Here is a 22,284-nt window from a genome sequence, read left to right on the forward strand (position 1 = left end):
AGAGCTTCACCTTTTTTATAGGCTTAGAATAAAAAGTGTTGGCCAGTTGATTTTGGAGTTTAATGGTGGATATTTAAGAATTTTGGAGAGAGAGAGAAGTTATGAAGCAAAGGTAGTGTTGAGTGCCCATTTGATATATTTGTGTTTGTAGATGATTTTTTTTCTTTTCCCTGTCAGCTTTCAGCTGTTCAGGGGCAAGTGCGGAGAAGGTGGTTGGTTATTGGGTGTTGCTGGAGTTTGTAGTTTGCCAGTTGCATACACTGAAGGAGAGAAGAGTGCAGGAGATAAAGGAGTATCTGGAACACCTATATCTTTATGTCAATTTGCTCCAGTTCCTTTGAACTCTAGATACCATATCTGGTTTGCAGCTACCACCTACGAGTCAGCTTGACCGTCTGCTTTTCCCATTTCTAATGGCTCTAATAAATTGCTTGTCACTTATATTAGAAATTTCTGTGAGTCTCAGTTCTGACCTCTCTTTTGTCCCCTGACAATTGCTTTTTTTAGTAAATAACATTTCAGAGTTGTAAATGACAGTATGTATCAAATCACCTGCCTCTATCACCACTGCCACTGCCTTTGTGCAGATGTTACCTGCTCTGTTACAGTAGCTCTCCATATGCCTTCGATCCTTCCATAGCGTCACCATATCATTGTTAAAAAGCACAGACTTTTTTTGTTGCTCCCTTGCATAATGAGCTTTAATGACTTCCAACTACCAAAGAGATAAAATCCAGACTCCTTAGTGGGGTGTATAGGGCAGCTGGAAATGTGTCTCCAACTTACATTACTCCTTACACCCTCTCCAGATACCCAGGGTGACCATCGTGGTCTGAGCATGCCTTTCCCAGGCTCCCCCCTCTGCCTGGGATAGCCACCTCATCGTTGCTACCTTCACCCTGACCCGTGCTGTTTTTCTTTGGGAACCCTACCCTTGTATTCCTGTCAACCGTTAAATATCCGTACGGAACTGTAAGGGCATGGTCTATATTATGTATCTTTGCTTCCCCAGTGCCTAGAACATATCAGGCATTTAATAAATATTTATCTAATCATATTGGTTCAGGATTATATTTTTAACTCTATATTTTAACCTAAAAAATCACTTAAAAAGAATATAACAATATTATGCTAACATAGTCCCTTTTAAAAATAACTTTTCAGTAGCCCATGATTTATCGAATAACTGTAGAGAAGAGTCAGGGAAAAGAATGTGGCCGCAACGCAATGGAGGAAGAACGTGGGGAAGCTCCTGAGGAGCTGGTACTAGGTCTGTCTGTGCAAGAGTGCAGAAAAGGGGGCAAAAGGCCAATGGTATGTTGTGGCTTGTTGTTTCCTTTGCTGTATTAATTACAATTTGTTTTGGTTGTATAAAAAATGGCTTAAACACAGTAGGAGCTAAAGAACCGTGAAGTAGATGGTCCGGGGTGGTATGATGGCTCCACAGCGTGAACAGGGTGCATGTTTCCATCTCTTCTCTACTTCTGTTAGCACACAGCTTCCATCGTCAGGGTTGTCAGTTCATAGCGCAAGGTGGCCGCCCAACTCCAGCTAGCGTTTCTGTAATGGAAGCCAGAAGCAGGAGGAATGACCGAAGAGCGAAAAATTAACTTCCATCCAAATCAGATCCCTTGAAACAACATTTCTTTTTATATCTCATTGTCCAGAATGTAGTCATACGGCTACTTCAAGCCACCTAGGAGCCTGAGACATGTAGTGTTTTATTCTGAGATGCAATGTGGGTGTGCCCCACTAAAAATAGTGATATAAAAATATCCTTCTAAGGAGAAAGAAGAGAATGGATGTTGGAGTAGACAGCCAGCAGCCTCGGTTATACTTGCTCCTTAGTTTCTTCTCACATTCTCTTAGTTTAATTATCTTTCTTCGCTAGACCATTCTTCTCCGCGGTCCTGTGCTCTCTCACTCCTCGTCATCAGCTTAGCCATACTACTTGAGGTCTTACATCATCTATAATTCCTACTTGTCCTACCTAAAGTTGACTCAAGTCCAAGTATTCCCTGGACACATATAAGGTAAAGATATATATTAAAGATTTTAAGGAAATGCTGATAAATAGATCCAAATAAGACAAAATTATGAAACATAATTTGACTAAAGTTGACGGATCGAAGGGAGAGTTTAGTTGCACTTGATGTAACTATATGCTGTGTTAAATTTGAGATAAGATTGGTCTCTAAATTAAGGGAGTAGAGTAAACGATATAATGGGATATCCTCTAGTGTTCCCCTTTCGGGCATTAGTTGTACTTTCTGCTTCGGTATGAAACATCTTCATCCTGGAAAGCTAACATGGTTTTTAGCATTTTTTAGACCACCCCTGCCCCTTTTAAATCATATTCTGATGTGATACCTCATGCACAGAGCAAAGCAGTTCTCTGGAGAGGGAGTTCAGTTGCTGGGTCAAGTTGGGGATTTGGTTGCCATAACTACAACTTTACAGATGTGCTGTACATATAAATGCAAGCTTTGCGTACTCTTTGGAATACTGGCTTTGTTTGGTAGTGTCTTCACAAAGTAAGTGGCCTTACCGGGGAGGACTCTGATGTTTCTGTGTGTTGAGCTGGTGTGATATCATAGGTCATCTGATGTTTGAGGTCTTCAGTCAGGGAATTTGTCATTTTATGATCCTTGGTATAATTGAGTGTGTGAGAGTTCACTCTAGGAGTTCCTATTTGCAGTTATGTTTGGGTTTCTCTTGCAGAAGTAAATATTATATTTCATAAAGGTTTTAAAATATAACATGTGTGTGACACTGAAATACAATATAGTTTTTCTTTGTAAAATGTTTGAACTATTTGTCTGCTGTTGGGTGTAAAGGAACTCACAACCTTTGTGTGTACCTCCGTTGTTTTGGGGCATGGGGTGGGAATTACTGTTTTACCTTATGAATTCAGAGTCTCTTAAAATGTGTAGCAACTAAGTTTGTTTTTGTTTAAAGAAGCGTACTTTCAGTATTGGGAACACTAATAGAAAATAACAAGAATAAGGAATGTTGTTAAGAGAGAGATTGATGCATGAAGCAAATTATACTTGGTGAAATTGGAATGTCTTTACTAAAATTTCTAATTAGTCATAGTTCAGGGACCTTGTACTCTATATGTATATAAATAATATATATACACACATGTATTTAAATAATTTATACATATTTTTAAAAAATTAAATATGTATTAAAGCCAATGACATTATATATTTGAATGTTAAAGAAAATGACTTTATATTGTGTATTCAACTTTATTTTTTGGATGTACTGAAAAATGTTTAAAAGTGCTTTAAGAATTAAGAAATAGTTGAAACATATAAAGCGAAATAATAGCTTAGACATGTATATCAATGTCCTTTTGTGTTAGAATGTAAATGTAATGTAGATTTTAAAACTATCTGCTAATTTTTTATTACTGATTAGAATATGAGCTTTAAGTTCGAAATATTAAAAATTATTGGTTTCCTTAGCTGTTTCTTTTTTTTTCTTTTTCTAGGATGATTTTTTATTTATTTAATTTTTTAAAATTAATTTCAAGTATACAGTGCATTGTTTAGACATGTATATAGTTAGTAAAATGATCCCCCCAATTGCTCCCTCGCTCCCTGACCCTCCACCTAGCCAATGTATTAATGCTAATTGCATTCCTTATGCTGTGCTCCCCATCCCCGTGATCATTCAGCACCTTAGCTGTTTCTTACTTTTGCCACACATTTATGGCTTCATGAGGGGCATATATGTTTTTGTGATTTAATATAATATATAATTTCTGGTATTGAATATTCATTTACTGTAGATCTACATAAATATGAAATAATTGTATTTTCTTAGTTATATTTTTGTCTTTTTTTCGAGTCAGGTATTTCAGGTTATTTTTTACTTTATTTTTTATCGATGGCTTACTTTATGTTTTATAGCTATAAATTGCTTAGTATGCTAATTTGTTAAGCTAACTTATTTCTTAAAAATTTTTGTATAATTTAAAGAATTAGGGCAATAGTCAATATCTGTCAAACACTTTACTGTTTTTTTTAAAAAAGTGTTTTTTGGTTAATTAAGGTGAACTTAGAAAACCATCATTAATTTAGTTTTACAAATAGGAAAACTTTAAGTTGAGAGTATTCTCTATTATTAGTCTAAATTATATAGATTCCAGAAAAACAGACAGACAAACAAACAAACAAACAAAAAATTGGGGGCAGGGGGAGATATCTCAGAGCTCTTCTGCTGCCATGATGGGTTATGTAGTCTAAAATAATAAATTAGTAGTAGTAGTTAATCGTTATTAAGACTCTTGAGACCATTTCAGTTTACCACTCTGTTGCCTGATCTTGAATTTTAACTGATGTAATTTTGGAACCAGAACGAGGAGTTAACATGAATATGTTCTTCCAGGTTTTATAATCATTATCCCTTAAATTTAAGTGAATTTTAGAAAACCTTTATAAATAGTTAGTTTTCTGTATGGAAGCATCATTGTGGCTAAAGAGATTTTTTCCCTCGATTATGTCAGAGTATAATGTAATTATAGTCCTTCAAATACAGTAGAGAAGAGCTGCCTGATAACTACTCAAACTCGAGAAGTAAGAGTTTTAATTTTTCTAAGAATGTACTTAGAAACAATAAGTAGAAAAGACACTGGATTAGAGTTCTAGTGTTTGGCCTTAAAGATGGTTAGAAGATAACATGAGGCAAGACTGTGAAAGATAAGTGACCAAGGCAGAGGTTTCCAAACCGAGCTAGTTATTAGAGTCACCTTGGCCTTAGGATGGTGGGTAAAATATTGAGTTCCAAGCTATAGAGATTTTTGTTGTTGTTCACTACAGTCTGGATTGGACCTTATACTCTTGTTTTCAAAGCTTACGAGCAGGTGCTCATTCAGATTTCAACTGAGAGGCCGGACTCATGACTATGAAACCAACATGTAACCATTGGAGTTTTAAAATTAGTAGAACGGAAGGATCCTGGAAGACGTGGCAAAGCTAGACCAGAAAGAGGAACCCTATCACAATGTCCTTGATGTGCCAAGGCTGAGGGCCTGACTAGTATTTTTACAGAAATAGAAGTTGATGGGTCACATGGGAGAGTAATTTAGAAGGATTAGTTGATGGAATGTAGTGACCAAAGTTATGGACAAAGGAGAAGACAGGAGTAAAAGGTTGTCCCAGTGCTTTGAACTTGGATGTCTGGCAGAATGCCTTTGACAGCTATAACCAACATCTGAAGAGGATGAGGTGGGTCAATATCAGAATTTAAATGAATATATTTGATTTTAGGCATGTTGTGGTGCATGCTTTGACAGATGGGAAGAGCTACAGAGGGTTTGAAGAGATAATGTGGGCATTGGATCACCTGAAGAACATTGGGGATAGGGTGGGGTAGGGTGGAGAGGTAGGTAAATAGGGAGAATACAGAAGCCAGGAGGAGACACTTATAGAGACAGACTTTGACAACTAAAATTTTACTTCGCTGACCATACAGAGTTATCTTGTGGCCTATTTTAAGCAAGCCATGGCAATACGTTGCCAATTCTTATTTGTAAATTAGATGACAGATTTCACAAGTCTTATTAAATTTTGTAAGTGAGGTAATATTAATCTTTTACAAAAGATAAATTTGAAAACGATAGTTTTGGCTACTTCTAATTTTTGGCTTTTATGAACATTGGTGAACATCTGTTTGTGTGGACATATGTTTTCATTACTTCTGAATAAATACCTGGGACTGGAAATGCTGGGTTATATGGTATATGTATGTTTAACTTTATAAGGAGCTATCACACTGATTTCTGTAGTGACTGTAACATTTCACATTCCCATTAGCAATTTCTGGGAGTTCTGGTTGCTCCACATCTTCTCCGACACTAGATATTGTCAGTCTTTTTAATTTTTGCCATCTAGCAATTTCTGGGAGTTCTGGTTGCTCTACATCTTCTCCGACACTAGATATTGTCAGTCTTTTAATTTTTGCCATTCTAGGGAATATGTGGTGGTAATCTCACATGATTTTATTATACATTTCTCTGAAGACTAATGTTGTGGGAGATTTATGTGCTTATTGGCCATTCATAAAAAATGAATTTTTAAAAAATTAGATTTTGCCTGTTAAAAAATTTTGGATTGTCTTTTTTTTGAGTGGTAAGTGTTCTTTATATATATTCTAGATACATATAAAGATGTATGTTGGATATATTTTGCAAAAATTTTCTGCCAGTCTATGGCATGCCTTTTTCTTAATGTCTTTTAAAAGCAAAAACTTTACTTTTTAATGAAGTCCATCATGTTAATATTTTCTTTTATAGTTTGTACTTTTGGTGTCTTGTTTAAGAGATATTAACTTGATGTTATAAAAGTTTTCCCATGTTTTTCTTCTATAAATTTAATAATTTTAGCTCTTCCATTTAGGTATGAGATCCATTTTGTTTTAATATTTGTGTATGGTCTAAGTTAAAGGTGGAGATTTATATTTTTCATACAGATATTCAGTTGTTCCAGGATCATTTATTGAAAAGAATATATATATATATATAAATAATTTTTTAAATTTATTATGACATTGATTAACAAAATCCAATAAGTTTCAAGTGTACAATTCAACAGTAACAATATATATATATTGCATTGCGTGTTCACTGCCCGCAGTTAGAGTTCTTTCTGTCACCAAATATTTGTCCCCCTTTAACCTATCTACCTCCTTCCCCCTTCCCTCTGGTAACCACTAGTCCACTGTCCGTGACTCACTGTTTGTTTGTCATGTTTGTTCGTTGCAAGTGATATCATGTAGTTTTCAACTTTTTCTGTCTGGCTTATTTTGCTTAGCATGATTATCTCAAGATCCATCCATGTTTTGCAAGTGGCAGTATTTCATCTTTTCTTATAGCTGAGTAATACTCCATTGTGTATATGTACCACATCTTCTTTATCCAGTCATCTATCGTAGGACACTTTGGTTGCTTCCTTCTCCGGGCCACCGTGAATAATGCTGCTTTGAACATCAGTTGTGCATATATCTTTTCTGATAAATGTTTTCAAGTCTTTTGAGTAAATACCCAGTAAAGTAGCAGTTCCTAACCTTTTTGGTACCTGTGACCGGTGTACCTATGATCTGAGGTGGAGCTGAAGTAGTGATGCTAGCTAGTACTGGGGTGCAGCTGCAATACAGATGAAGCTTTGCTCGCCTGCCTGCCACTCACCTCCTGCTGTGCAGCTTGGTTCCTAACAGGCCATGGACCAGTGGCCTGGGGATTAGGGACACCTGCATTAGAGGGATTGCTGGATCGTATGGTAGATCAATTCTTAGTTTTCTGAGAAATCTCCATTACTGTTTTTCATAGTGATTGGACCAATTTGCAGTCCCACCAGCAGTGTATGAGGGTTCCTTTTTCTCCTCATCCTCTCCAACACTTGTTATTACTTGTTCTGTTGATAATAGCCATTCTAACATGTGTGAGATGGTATCTCATTGTGATTTTGATTTGCATTTCCCTAATAGCTAGTGAAGTTGATTATCCTTTCATATGTTTGTTGGCCATTTGTATGTCTTTTTGGGAGAAATGTCTGTTCAGTTCCTCTGCCTATTTTTTAATTTGATTGTTTTTTTTGTTGTTACTGAGTTGTATAAGTTCTTTGTATATTTTGGATATTAACCCCTTATCAGAGGCGTTGCTTATAAATATATTTTCAGAAGGTTGTCTCTTTGCATTGTAGACAGTGTCTTTTGCTGGCAAATTTTTAGTTTGATATAGTCCCATTCATTTATTTTTGCTTTTACTTCCCTTGCCTTTGAGGTCAAATTCATAAAATTCTCTTTAAATTTAAGATTTGTCAGTTTAGTACATATGTTTTCTTCTATGCAATTTATTATTTCAGGTTTTATATTTAGGTCCTTAATCCATTTTGAGTTAATCTTGTTGTGTGGTGATAGACATGAGAAGAATATTTTTTTATCCATTAAAATTCCTTGGCACATTTGTTCAAAATCAGTTGACCATATTTGTTTAGGTCTATTTCTGGAGTCTTTCTTCTAAATCAATCCACATGTCTTACGAATACCACTTTGTGTTCATTTGTGTAGCTTTATAGTAACTTTTGAAATAATGTAGGTAAATCCCCATCTTTGTACTTTATCAAAATTGTTTTAGCTTTTCTATATCTTTGCCTTTCTGTGTAAATTCTAAAATTAGCTTGTCAGTGTTAAATGTTTGTTAGGATTTTCTTGGAATTGGCACTGAATCTATAGATCGGTGTGGGAAGGTTTATAATCCTAATGATATCAAGCCTTCTAAACCATGAACATGGTATGTCTCATCTTTTCTTTGTCTTATATAATTTCCATTTTCAGGGTTGGTTCCCCATTATAGTTTTCAGTGTACAGGTCATGCACATTCTTTGTTGAATTTATTCCTAAGTATTTATTTTTGGTGATAAGTAGTAGGATTTTACCACCTCATTCTGTAATGGAAAATCTGAAATAGAGGTTAAACAATATTGTCAGTGTTACATATTGGTGGAATCAGAAGGAAAAATTACCTACAAAACAAGATGAAACAAGCTAAGTGCAGCATGTGAAAAATGTCCATGTTTCATTCAGTTGCATTAAATAAATTGACATTTTATACTTAATTTCTTTGTAAGAAATTATATGTATGTGTTTATGCTTTTCCTTTCTTGGAAATTTGTTTTTTTTAATTTCTAAAAATTATAAATGCAATATTATTCAAGTGGCCTGAATTATTTGTTCACGTTCTCACTTACAAAGACATGCCTATTATTTCAACTGCTTTTATGGCACATGCCAGATTTTTGGGAGGTTGTGCCATTCATGTAGGACTTTAAAGGATATCGAATGTTTGGTTACCATTCTTGAAATCACTTCATCTTCTTTCTGGTTTAGGACCAATCTCAACTGTTCATTTGATTGCTCAACCATTTTTCTCATTAACGAGTTACTTAGATCTGTTTGGTTATTTCTTAATATAATTGTTTATTTTTCCTCTAATGAATTTTTAAAAAATTAGGTCATTTTTAGATAAGATATTAGAGCTAAGCTTCCTTGTCTCTTCAACCCATACATAGTGAGTTGTGCACAATGAAATGGCGACCATTTAATGAGGGCATTTGGATAAGGCATGTGTCTCTATGCTTAAGGGGAAAGCTGTTATGGACCATAACTTTTATACAAACTGATCAGCTGCCATCTGCATACAAAGCACTGTGATCAGCAGAGACCTGTTTGTGCCACTGTGTAGACTGATAGCAGCAGATCAATTTAGCTGAGCTGTTCTCTAGCAGTTTGGTCACGAGGACATAGACACTACCAAAGTGTAGTCATCATCACACTACTGTCCTTTGCTGGTTTAGATTGTGGCAAGAGAGAAAATCTGCTTGCTCTCTTCACCCCAATACAGCCGAGGTAAGATCCACCTTTTTATTCTTGACAGGGAAACATGAAGAAAATCAGCCTCTTTTCAACTTTTCACATGTTGTTTCAATTTAAATTTATTCTAGTCTTTTCCATGATAATCCTTCAAACCAGGTATGCAGTTCAGCATCCCTTTGGTGGAGAGCAATGTGTGTAGTACACTTGAGTAAATTTTAATAACAACATTGCATTGCTGAGCACATCTAAGCATTTGACCTTGAAGACTCATAGGAGAGCAGACATTGCAGATTTTCCTACTTGCCCTTGACTTACAGGAGAGTAGATAATGAATTAATAGAAATTGATAAAGAGTGGCTGTCAGACAGCCGCTGAGGTCATGAGGCTGGTATGCGGAAACAGTGCCCATACCACATGCGTAACACATAACTGCAGCCAGCAGGGGTGGGTGGGTCATCGAAGCAGGAAATTAGCCTTCAGAAGGAATGTTGGCTCTCTGCACAAGCTACAGCCGCATGGTCTCACTGAGAGAAAACACACAGGGGGAATGGGGAGTACCCGTTGCTGCAGAGAAAAGAGCTCCTATAGAAGGTGGCAGCACTTCTGCGCTTACTGGTGCTTCAAAGATACTGTTGAAGACAGTGCAGGTTAGATTTTTTTAAAAGAATCAAAATGTTCATAACATAAATCTCAAATATTTAGTACTTCTCCTGTAGTTAAATAGACAATGGGCTACTGAGAAATGAACAGAGGGGAAAACACAGCTATGAGGCCTCTGCTTGAAATTTTTTTCTTGTGCTCTGTTATAAGCAAAGGTTAAATGTTGAGAGTCACTGTGCAGAGGAACAAACCTGTTCATTTGTGTACATTTATTATTGTTAAAATATTTCTAAATGAGCCTTGAAAGAAATTTAGAGATGCTTAATTGTATGTTTAGTTTTCCCAAGTAGTGACTTCTGAAATATGAGCCTGTTAAAAGCCATGCTTTATAAACAGTTTGTAATTTACACACACATGCAGCCTTATACATGTGCTTGATGTGTGTATGTTTTTGTTTTAAATAGCTATTACTTTTTTCATTGTTAAACTAAGGAGTGAAGACCAGAGATTTAAAAATACATTAAATGCATTTTTCTAGTAAGTCTTTCAAATCACTGTCTTCTTAAATGATTTATTCTATTAAAATTTATTCCTGTGTATTCTACTGATTTTTGAGAATGAAATTGATGGCCTCAGCACTTTCTTGTTAGATTTTTTTTCTTGACATTAACTGGCATTCTGCTATCTAAAAACAGTATTAATGTGAATATTTTTTTGTAAGTCCTAAATAAGTACATTGATTTTTGTTTGAATGCATCATTCCAGTCATCTAGTTAGATTTAAAGGAAGAAAGTAAAATTTAGTAACTGCTTATCATTTTCTAGAAATGAAGGCATGAAAAATTGATATCTTGGAGTATTACATTTTTAATCTCTTTGTCAATTAGGATTGCCTACCAGTATAATCTCAGTTTGAGTGCTGTATATTGCCCTACAGGGTATAGCCCGACATGAGTAAGTTTACATTCCAATACCGAGGCATGCATTCCACTGGGCAGTTGTGACGTACAGCAAGAATGTGGAGGCCCATACAAAGGGCGTGTTTAGGGACACTGATAGAAGAGGCTTCTGTGTTCAGTGACTGCCTTTCGTGGAAACGCATGCTGGTGCTCTTGAATCGACTTGGGAGGGGAAAATGTGGTCACAGAAACTTAGAAAAGGATGGCCTTACCAGAGTAAGAGCCTGCAACACCCTGTCCGGTATATCATTACCTATGGGTATTTATGAAAACTAGGTAAGACTTTATATTCTCAAACATTTATGCTCTCTTGTTGTGAGTCTTGAACTTAAAAGAAAGTTTATCAGGCTATTAAATTTTTCTCTATTCTACATTATGTAGAAAACTAGTTATTTCATAATTTTTAGTCTGCATATTTTTGGTACTATAAAGTCATTCAATTTTGTACCTGTAAAAATAATGGAACTTAGTTTATTTCAATTTTGGGAACAATTTTTAATTCTTACTATGTTATGTACTAAAAGTTTAGCAAACATTCGATTTAATGGGAATGAAAATCTGAATTGTTAAATTGTTTTTGCAGCAACTGTTCTTCAATTAGTTGTACTAAGAGAATAGGAGCATTTAGGAATAATCTCCTTGTAACGCTGCAGATGTTTTTTTCATTAATTATTTGTTGTGAGTTTAATTTCTTTTTAAAAATATCTCAGAGAACCAGTAGATTGACTCAAAGTAAACCTGCATTACTTAGTTGTCATTTGGTTAACATAAGATTATAAGGATATTTTTGAAATACATTGAAGTTGAATTTTGAAAGCCAGGCTGTACCATGTATTTATACAAAACAATTTAGAAAGTTTTAAAATAGACTATAATAATTAAATTTTCATACTGTGTAGAACCAGAAGACTGTCAACATTCTTAAAACAAATCTGTCTCTTCCTATCTCCTTCTCTCTGACTTAATAGCCTCTTACAAAAGGCTGGTATCTAGTATAGAAAAGACTAACAGATTTTTAAGTATTCGGGCCAAGACTCATTAATAACTGTTACCTACATCTTTCTCATTTTTGAAAGACAGTTATTCATACGTATATTCTGTTTATGTCTTGCACAATGCATATATACACATAAGTATGTACACATAGAAAGGTAAACTACTAGAAGACTGCGATTAACTTTAAAAAATATTTTAATTCAAAGTAAAAAATAAGCTATGTCACTTTAAAAATTAAAGAGTTTGTAGTTTAAAAATATCTTTGTTTATCTTGGTATGTGGTGTTACAAGTGCCATTTCAAAGAAGCAGATGTTCTATTAGTTGAAGTTCTGGCAGCAGCTGCCTTGAGGAGGCAAGGTTTTTATAGATTTGACATTCAAATCTTTGACTATTCCAGGGTAACCCCCAGGCTCTTGATGGTCATTTGTAATTTTGATGAATTTGAATCGCCTTCTGAATTACAAAAGCTGATTTGTATTTTTCCCTCAATTAGCTAGTGAGTGAGCTTAGCCAGCCTCTGAGAATCCACTTTTCAACAACGCTCTGTTACCCCCTTGTCATTGGGTAAACGTGAGCCAGTGTAGCAGTATTCCTGAGGAGATCCAAGAATTGTTCCTCATAAGTGTCAAGCTCACCAAAGACTAGAGTTTATGTTATTGAATGTGGAAAGGGGCTACAGAAGAGAGCAAGAGAAGGGTAAGGTCAATGTCCGTACAACAGAATCCTACATTATAGAGTCTAATTTGTCATTTGAGGCTTCTCATTGAATTGACTTTTAGGTGGGTTGGCTCAGTTTCTCCAATTGTGAAATGAGAATTGCACTGGAGGGGCAAGTCCTCATAGGGAGTTTAAGATGACATAGACATACATATTGTAATCAATTGGATGCCTTTTTCTAGATCCAAATGTTTAAAGACTTTTTTTTTTTTTTGTAATTTTTATTCTTCAATTAGACTTGGCATTCGATATTATTTTATATTAGTTTCAGGTATACAGCATAGTGGTTAGACATTTATATAATTTACTGAGCACTTCGATGTAGCACAATGGATTGTGCCATACTTTCAGGTGTGAAACTGAAGAGAAAAAGATGCCAAGAGACCCTTTATACTATATAATTTTAAAAGTTTTTTATCAACTCTGAAATTCTATAAATTCATTATAGTTTATGATATAGTTATAGGAGAAAATATGGCATTATTTTTATTAAACTCATGATGTTCACTGTTCTGCCTGTTATCACAGCTTCTTTTGTATTAATCTGTCATAGAACACAAATTAAAGATTAGGAGCCATATTTAGTGAGTTTCTTATAAGCTCTGTATTGATCACAGGGTTTATATTTATTGTAATATGTGTCCAATGATCATTTGGAAAGGAAGAGGAAGCAAAATTCTCTCTCTCCCCCTATACATATGTGGAGATATGATGGCGGGAAGTGACCTCTAATTTATGGCCAGGGATGAAATAAAAGTGGGATTAATGCTGGGTGAAAGAAAAATGTAGGTATAATTGACTGTCTTCAGAACTCTGATTTTAAATATTTCAGTAATATTTGTTAACTTTTTAAATCTCTTCCTAATTTTCCTTTTACCCACAACTTCTATCACTTCATTGCTAAATTAATGTAGAAAAGAGATTGGTTCCAGGTTTATCAATGGTATAGTTCAGTCATTGAACTTAAGTCTTCCTTTGTCCCTAAGGTTTGGTCAAAGTAGAGTTCCTACTTTTTCTTATTCGGGTCCCAGAATTTTGCTAAGAAACAAAAATCTAAAACAAAAGCCTCTAAAACAAAAATCTTCTTGATAAGTTTCTCTTATAAGACTTTTTAAAAATTGTTCATACCATATATATAACCAGCTTTCATTGTTTTCACCTTTTGGCTGTTGTGAATAATGCTGCAGTGAACATTGGTGTACAAATATCTATTTGAGTTCCTGTTTTCAGTATTTTGAGTATTTATCTAGTAGTAGAATTGTTGGCTCACATGGTAATTCTATGTTTAGAGGAAGTGCCAAACTGTTTTACAGTGACTGCACCATTTTATGTTCCCACCAGCAAAGGACAAGGATTCCAAGTTCTCTATATTCTTTTTTTCCACACTTGTTATTATTATTATTATTTTTTAATTATAGCTATCCTAGTATCTTATTCACATCTGGTATCACATAAGAAACTGTATGCCATTGTGGTTTTGATTTGCTTTGCTCTAATGGCTAAGAATATTGAACAATTCATGTTCTTATTGGCTACTTGTATATCGTCTTTGGACAAAGATTTATCAAGTCGTTTGCCTTTTTTTAATTGGGTTGTTTGTCTTTCTGTTGTTGAATTTTTTACATATTCTAGACGTTAAACCCTCCTCAGATATTTGATTTGCATATATATTCTCCCATTGTGTAGACTCTCTTTTCGGTTTCTTGATAATGTTCTTTGATGCACAGAAGTTTTTAATTTTGATATAGTTCAATTTATCTATTTTTCCTTTTGCCACTTGTGCTTTTAGTGTCATATCTAAAAATCAGTTGCCAAATCCAAGGTGATGAGGACTTATCCCTATTTTTTGTAAGGGTTTTACGGTTTTGTCTCTTATTTAAGTCAGTGATCCATTTTGAGTTGATTTTTAATACATGGTGAGAGGTAGGAGCCCAGCTTTATTCTTTTTCATGTATAAATACAATTGTCTCACACATTTGTTGAAGAAACTTTTCTTCCCTCATTGAATGAATGTGGAGCCCTTATCAAATTTAGTTGGCCACAGATATGTGAGTTTATTTGTAGTCTCTCAATTTTATTTCATTTATGTCTGTCCTTAGGCCAGTACCACACTGTTTTGATTACTACAGCTTTGTAGGACATTTCAAACTCAAGAAGTGTGAGTCCTCTGAATTTGTTCTTTTTCAACACTGGCTCATTAGGGCCTCTTGCAATTCCGTATGAATTTGAAGATTGGCTTTTACATTCTACAGAAAAGACTGGTGAGATTTTAATAAGGATCGCGTTGAATCCGTAGATCACTTTGTATAATCTTTTATAAGACATAATAACAAAAAAGAAGCATTTGATAGGATTATTTGTCCATTTTTGACAGTTGCACCAAGAATTTGGAGCAGAATATAGTCAAGTCCCATGGCTTTTGAACAGTCCTTACCTATTTTAGACTTTTCTTAAACCCCGTAAGGATTGTAGTATACTTTTAAGTTACCTAGTTACTTTAATCTGTATCATTTCTAAATTTTCTTAAATCATTATTTTAGAAACTGAAATGATACCAACTTTCAGCTGCTATTATTAAGACTGAATGAAGTATTCTTTTAATTTGTGCCCCTGGTCATGTAGAAAAACCCTTTGGATTCTCTTAGGTTTGGGTTGGAAACTTTTTGGTTTTGTGTTTTACCTCTTAAAAACTTTTCTAGGGCAAGGTTCTAGCATAGATTTACATGGTGTCCTATAAGGATGTGTATATTAATTTTTATTTTTTATTCCTTTCTGGTGTGTCCATCATTGAGGCATGTCTTTGTTGTTGTTTTTCTATGTTAGCAGCTTACTGTGCTAATGTCTTTAAAGACGTCTGTTTTTCATTTTTTTTAAAACTGAAACAGGAGAACCCTTTTTTTTTTTAGTATACTAAATGCTGTGTGCGTTTGGTCACTTTTTACAAAGAATATTTCATTTGCACATTGGATCCTCTCATTAGTGCTTTCTTGTACTTACATACAACTTCATTAAATGTCTTTATTCTTACTGGCTTTGTTTTATGTTTTACTATCTAAAAGTCTGTGTCATTTGCAAACCTGAAGATTTCTCTCCATTTCTTTGTACTATCACCTAAAATATTTCAAAGAATTGATCTTAAGGTTCTTTGCAAACCTGAAGATTTCTCACCTAAAATATTTCAAAGAATTGATCTTAAGGTCATCTGTGGGGGATTCTTATCTCCTCTATGTCTCTATCTGGTTGCCTTTTTTTTTTTAATCTCTACACTTATTTTCCAGAACTGAATTTTTAAGAGTTTATTTGTATAAAACTTGGTCAAAGATTTTTGAAAACTTATTAAATAGTGATATTTACTTTTGTGTATATATTATTGTTTCAAAGAGTAAGACAGTAGAGGCAAAAGTATGTCGTGAATTTAATGAATTTTCTAGTTGACTTTCTTCATTACTCACCCCTTTCCTCTTACCCTACAGCTTCTGGTTTGTAAGCCAAGAGTAAGTCATCTCACCAAGAGAGTCAGGAGGAGGCTCTGCACTGATGAGGCCCAGCCTGTGCAGTTATGACCTATGCTTTGGCTCTTTTGAGGCTACTCTTTCCTCTGGGTTCTTGTCTGTGTTTGAAAAAATAGATTTTTGAATAAATAAAGTCATTTATTCTGCCTTGCTAGAATGTATTCTGTGTGCATTTGCCTCCTCCGCTCAGCATATTCAAGAAATTAATCTGATGGAGGGTCTACTCTTTTTCCTATTGTTCACTTCTTAGTAATGGTCAGTAGAACTTGAGCGTTTTGTGGCTTCAAACAGAGTTTCATCAGATTCTGGTACAGCTAACTTCCTAGAAAATTTTCATGGAGATATTTGTATAGCACATTTTAGGGTATGCAAACTTTTCATCCCTAAAATAATTGTGTTAATATAAATAAAAACATGAATTTCTTACTAGCCACAAATTTCTATTGAACTGATAATGGCTAATTGCTGAGAGAGTTTATAGCCTTAATTCTGAAATAGTGAGTTGTTGGTGCAAGAATTAGGCATAAAATAAATGACTACCATAGAGTTTATTTGTGTGGACTTTACCCCTTTTGTTGCAAAAATTTGTAAAACATGTTATTTTTTTATATGAACATTGTATATATTATAAATATTTATGATTTTTTTACTAAATAAATTTTTAAAAAAGGAAAATCATTTGATCATTATGTTTATAAAAACTGTCTAGTTCTATAACTTAATAGGATAAAACTTAGAGTCACAGTCTTGATTTTCTTTGGATTTTAATGTTATTTTATTATTAATAAACCTTAAACACACAATGTATATTTTTACCTAGTTATATAACAGGATTAAATGGACAACGATGCCGTAAAACCTGCCATATATTTTACTAATACATTGAGATTATTTCTTAATTTCTAGTGTACCATTAAATTATAAGCTTTACTGTAAAAAATTAAATTGCAATTTGTGGTTTCAGAAACCAGAAACAAATTTTTGTGTGCAATGAAGATTTTATGTACTTTTAGTGCTATTTAGTTGTAAACCAAAAAAAGAATATTTAAAAATTCAGGTCATTTTAATTGTATGAAAAATAACATGACAAGGAAAATAGGTTTATTATATTTTTTTGGCAATTTTTTTTCACTTTAAAAAGCACTCTTAATATGTATGCTTGTGTAAGAATGTGTATATAAATGTATGTATGAATATTTTTAAAAGAATTTTTCAGATATACTAAGTATAGTCCTGTTTTTGATTTTCATAAAAATAGAATTTTGGAGCAGGAAAGGACTTAAGTGATGGGCTAGTCTAACCTGATCATCTTACAAATGAGTAAACTTTAGAATATGAGAATGGTCAAGTTGGTTTGACGGGGATCACAATACAGTGAAACGTTGACTTTCTTTTTCTCTTCATCTTACATGACTTTTTCACTATAGTTTGATACATTGTGTACCACCATTTTTAAAGAGGATTCTAAATGGAACAAGAATTTTCATAGCAATTCACTCGAATCGTGTAATTAACTTGGAAAAAATTGTTTGATAAATAGTTCTTTGGAAGAATTTTTTTCTCATTTTTCTCAAGGATAAGTTATTAAAAAAGAATTACTAAAAATGTTAACTGAGGGGAAGGGAAGATTTTTGCAGTTGTGAATGGGCAGAGGGGTAGGCATACATTTGTAGAGCAAGTCAGGATTACCTAGCTTGGCCAAGATTTTCTCTTCATGATTCTAGTTGGCATATTGGTATGTCAGACAGAATAAATCCGCTCTAGTGTTAAGATGCTTGTTCTCACAGAGAAGGCAAAGTTGCCATGTTTGAGTTCTCTAGTGCGAAGTTTTCAGGAGGAATGGGCTTTTAGTATGCATATCCACTTAAATCTCTTTATAGCTAAGGACAAAGTGTCTTCGGGTTAAGTACCATTTTTTTTTTTTTTAACAAATTTTAGCATAAGTTGATTTGAAAATTTAGAAAATTAAGTATACTGTGTAGGTGAAAGAAATGTTTAACCTAAGTGGCTTAAGTTATAGAAGAGACTGCATATACTTTATACTTTCTTTGGATATTTTTATAGTTTGCCATTGATTCAATTCCCATCCCTATTAGAATACTCTAAATCTTCATCTAACTGGAAATGATTTAAAACAGCTTAACATAAAATATGTTCATGCTGATTCTCCTTTACCTACAGTATTCATTTGAAAACATTGTGTTGGAATTTCCAGAAAGCTAATGGTACCGTGTTATTTTTTGTGAATAATGATTAAAGATAGTTTCTCTTTCTCCAGTGTGTACTTTTTGTAGCTGCTTTTGTTTTTCATTTTTATTTTTCTTGAGGATTGGCTTAAATTCACGATTTATATTCCCTAAATCTTTTTTTTCTTCTCTAGTTTTGGCAAGCGTTCTGCAGGAAGCTTTAGACGTGGCTGTGAATGCATTGTATTGGAGCCTTCTGAAATGATCGTGGTAAGAATACTCCTGTGAAGACTTTTTTCCCCCTAAAAAATGTTATGAAATAAAAGCATTTTCATGAACTACTTATAATAGTGTATTGTATATTTTATAAGTTTGGATATATTAATTTAATAATTTTTTATTAGAATTTGAGTTCATAATATTGTAATTATTTCTAGGATTTAATTAAATGAAAAAGATAGAAAGTCTAAAGAGTACAAGTACCTAAATGTTTGATGATTGAACTTTGTAAATCAAACTGTGGTTATACCATTTAATTGAAATTTTAGGAGAATCTTTGAATAGCAGGATACTAGCTCTCCAAATATTGATTGAAATAAGTGAGATATTTAAATGAGTCACAGTGATATGTACTCAGGCAACAGTTACCATAAGGAAATCACTTCAGTTCTTTTAACTAATTGAAAGAAAATTGGGGAACTTGTTTGCTGGTTAAACGGTTTGTTGAGATCTTTATCTTTTAACTGAATTGTGTAATTTAAAAATTATATTTAGATAAGACATATATATAAAACATATGTTAAAATAAATATTAGTATCATTTTTTGATGCTTTAAAAAAAGCCTGTCACATTCTTCCTTACTATGTAAAAGTGATTTTAAATAGGATAGTATGACCCTTTTTTATAAAATCAGCAACAAAAATGAGATGGAAGGAACTCTCAGTGTAGATGTTCAGTTGATATTAATATTCATGTTATTCTCCATCCAGCATCTTATCTGGGAAGGAAAACTTGATAAAATAAATGATGGCCTATTATAAATAATAATGGAAACTTTTAATTCACATTAATAAAATATTTGGTAGACTACAGTCTATTTTCAGAAAAGATATAGGGTTTTTCCCTATGATGTAAAAGAGGAATTTCATCAGAAAAGAACTTCCCAGTGACAACTGGTGAAACTTTTGGTAAAATTTCACAAAATTTACTCTTAAGTGAGAAAGTGGCACAAAATTTACTCTTAAGTGAGAAAGTGGTGAGTAAAGATACAGGATTGGAAAAATGTAGTCAGATATAGGATCTTGTTGCAACAGGTCTTAAAAAAATTTTAGATAGTTCCTGGAGATCTTGGCCTCCGTTAGTGCTATTTTTGGGTTTTTCTGAAGGCTTTTTGATCTTCAGTCCTACTTGAGGATTTTATACTTCCTGAATGTACGAACTACCAGGTTTGCCAGCATGAGAATAGTTTTAGCATCTAAATATGCCTCTCTTGTGAGCAGTCACATTTTCATTATATAATATGATGACGATTAACCTAATGTAACTTTTAGTCTATATCAATCCATTCATCAGAGTTTCTAAAATGTTTAAAATGAGGAATTATTTTTTTTTAAATAACACTATTTATAACAAAAAGAAACTGAATCCAAGAATAAAAGTAGGAAGAGAAACCCTTAGCCATTCTACTAGCAGTCCTGTTTTAAGTAATTTGGGATTCGGGGGTTTTTGCAGATTTACTCATATACATTGGAGTTTTTGTGCTTTAGTTAACAATGGGGCACTTGCTTTCACAATGCGTGGTAATGTATCCAGTGAGTTCTTTCACTACTAAATTGATACAAAGACTACTGAAAATATCCTCTCCATTGAAACTGCAGGAAATTCAAATGTTACCCATATTGTCCTAAGTGGAACTGAAAATGCCTCTTCATAAAAGAAAAGTTACTCAAAGCCAATTAGTTCCAGAGAAGTTCAAAAACACTTAAAGTCTGTTTAGATATTTTATCTACAAATGTCTTTGCAAAATGAATAAATATGGACTGTCTGTAAGTTTTATCCAGTATCTAATATTAATATGGAATGTTGTATTTGAAGAAATGAAATTTTGGGGGGTTTTATTTCAGGTGGACTATATGGATGAAAATGAAGAATATTTTCAGCGTCAAGCTTCTCATCGACAGTCTCGGAGGAGATTTAGAAAAATCAACCAGAAAGGTGAAAGACAAACAATTATTGACACTGTGGATCCTTATCCTGTGGGCAAACCACCTTTGCCTAGAGGCTATCATACGGTAAGTATGCAAGTATGATATTTCTGTTTATTTCTAGTTTCTTTTGTTGGGAGTTTTGTGAAAAGACTTAAATTTTCTATTTTTGATGAATAATTCCTTTCTGTGATATACATCTCCAAAGTGCATATTTGCTGCAAACACACTTACTATGAATACATTTTAAAGAGCATCGAAATAAGATACCAAAATACATTGATTAGTTTTTTATTTCTTAAAATGTTCTCTGAAGATCAGCTTTCTGATCAGCATGTACAGTTTTAATTCGGGTATTTTAAATTCTTAACTTAGTCTAAAATTTTAGCGCACCCTGCACCCCAATAACTGGTATGCCTGTTTTTTTTTTTTTTTCAACAACTGTGTGTGTGCATAACATTATTTTCAAAGCTTTTCCTACCATTCCGAGATTATTATCTGAGAATTTTTTTAAATCTGATGAAGTGAGATAAGCATAATTTGAAATGATGCTTTTTAAAATCCCACTGTAAAGATTGTCTGAAGTATTTCTAATACGTGACAAGGTTCTCTTAAATGCCATAGCCCGTTTGATTGTCATTTGAATTTATGAATTATTATTCATCAATATTTGATAAACAAAATTTTTATGTTGAGGAAACCAAGGAACAGATGAGTGATTTGTACAAGACTCCAATATAAGCAATTTTAAGCATTATTTTTCTTATTTTTTTTTTCTGCTTAGTTTGCACTATGCATATTTCCCCTGATGGCCAATCTAAAATAGTTGCAAATATAATTGAGGATTTCTATTTTCAAAAAGAAAGTAGCTTGAATTTATATATGTCATAATAAGGCCAAAGGTGTTTTATCTATACATATAATATCATCAAATGAGTAGTCATTATATGTGAAATTGATTTTAAAATATAAAAAAAAATTAGAAATTGAGAACTATTTACATTTCTCTCTCTCTTTTTTTTTTTTTTTTTTTTACCGATTTTTATTTCTTTTACACATAAGTATAACTGCAAAAAGCCTGGGAAGATGTATATAGACTTAAAACTATGCACTCAATATATAGTAACTTTAAATGATATATTTTATACCCACACTTCACATGTTCCGTATGTGAGGGCTCTTTGTATTTGAATATTTAAGCAGTTTTGACCACCAGCTACCCGCCTACTCCTCTCAGTACCCATGCACTATTTTAATTTAACATGAATTTCATAGTTGAATCCTTTCATTGAGCTCATTTGGAAAGGGTTGCTTTTTGCTCATCATAAAGGCAGCTTTGTCTGTTGGAGAGACTTGGTATTAACAAAAAAAAAAATCTATGAAAGGTTTTTTTGTTACCATTGTCTGTTAAAGAAGGTAGTATTTTTAGTGTTGATGTAACATCATGGAAGAAGGAAACATAGATTAAAAATAGTTGCACATATTACTGGTATAATATGTTACAATATTTTAGCCAAGTACTAATATTGCTAATATACTTTCTGCTTTATAATTATTTTTTCACATCAGATTCCATACTAAAATAGTTAGCAGGAGTCTTGATTATTTAAAATTCAGTATTAATGCTGATTGGTTTAATTTTATAGTCATATTTTTCACACTTAATATGGGAGGATCATTTTATAACTGTTTATCTCTCCCATACTCATGTTTTCCTCCTCTATGGAA

At 33.3% G+C, this 22,284-nt stretch overlaps 1 protein-coding gene across 10 annotated transcripts in view; it reads left to right on the plus strand.

Annotated features, from left to right (window-relative positions):
• The window catches only part of RAPGEF2 (Rap guanine nucleotide exchange factor 2), a 209,940-nt gene that overhangs the window by 90,381 nt on the left and 97,275 nt on the right, over nt 1-22,284 (plus strand). For 7 of the 10 annotated variants that reach the window (XM_015593293.2, XM_015593295.2, XM_015593294.2 and 4 more), the window contains 2 exons: nt 18,546-18,621; nt 20,476-20,643. In XM_015593293.2, coding sequence (XP_015448779.1) covers nt 18,546-18,621; nt 20,476-20,643 — 244 coding nt within the window. Of the gene's footprint in view, nt 1-9,871; nt 10,029-10,917; nt 11,216-18,545; nt 18,622-20,475; nt 20,644-22,284 lie in introns of those variants that run through there. The other 3 variants (XM_015593300.2, XM_025050414.1, XM_015593299.2) reach the window with 3 other exon arrangements.

This window comes from Pteropus alecto, unplaced genomic scaffold (genome assembly GCF_000325575.1).
Source record: "Pteropus alecto unplaced genomic scaffold, ASM32557v1 scaffold166, whole genome shotgun sequence".
NCBI lineage: Eukaryota > Metazoa > Chordata > Mammalia > Chiroptera > Pteropodidae > Pteropus > Pteropus alecto.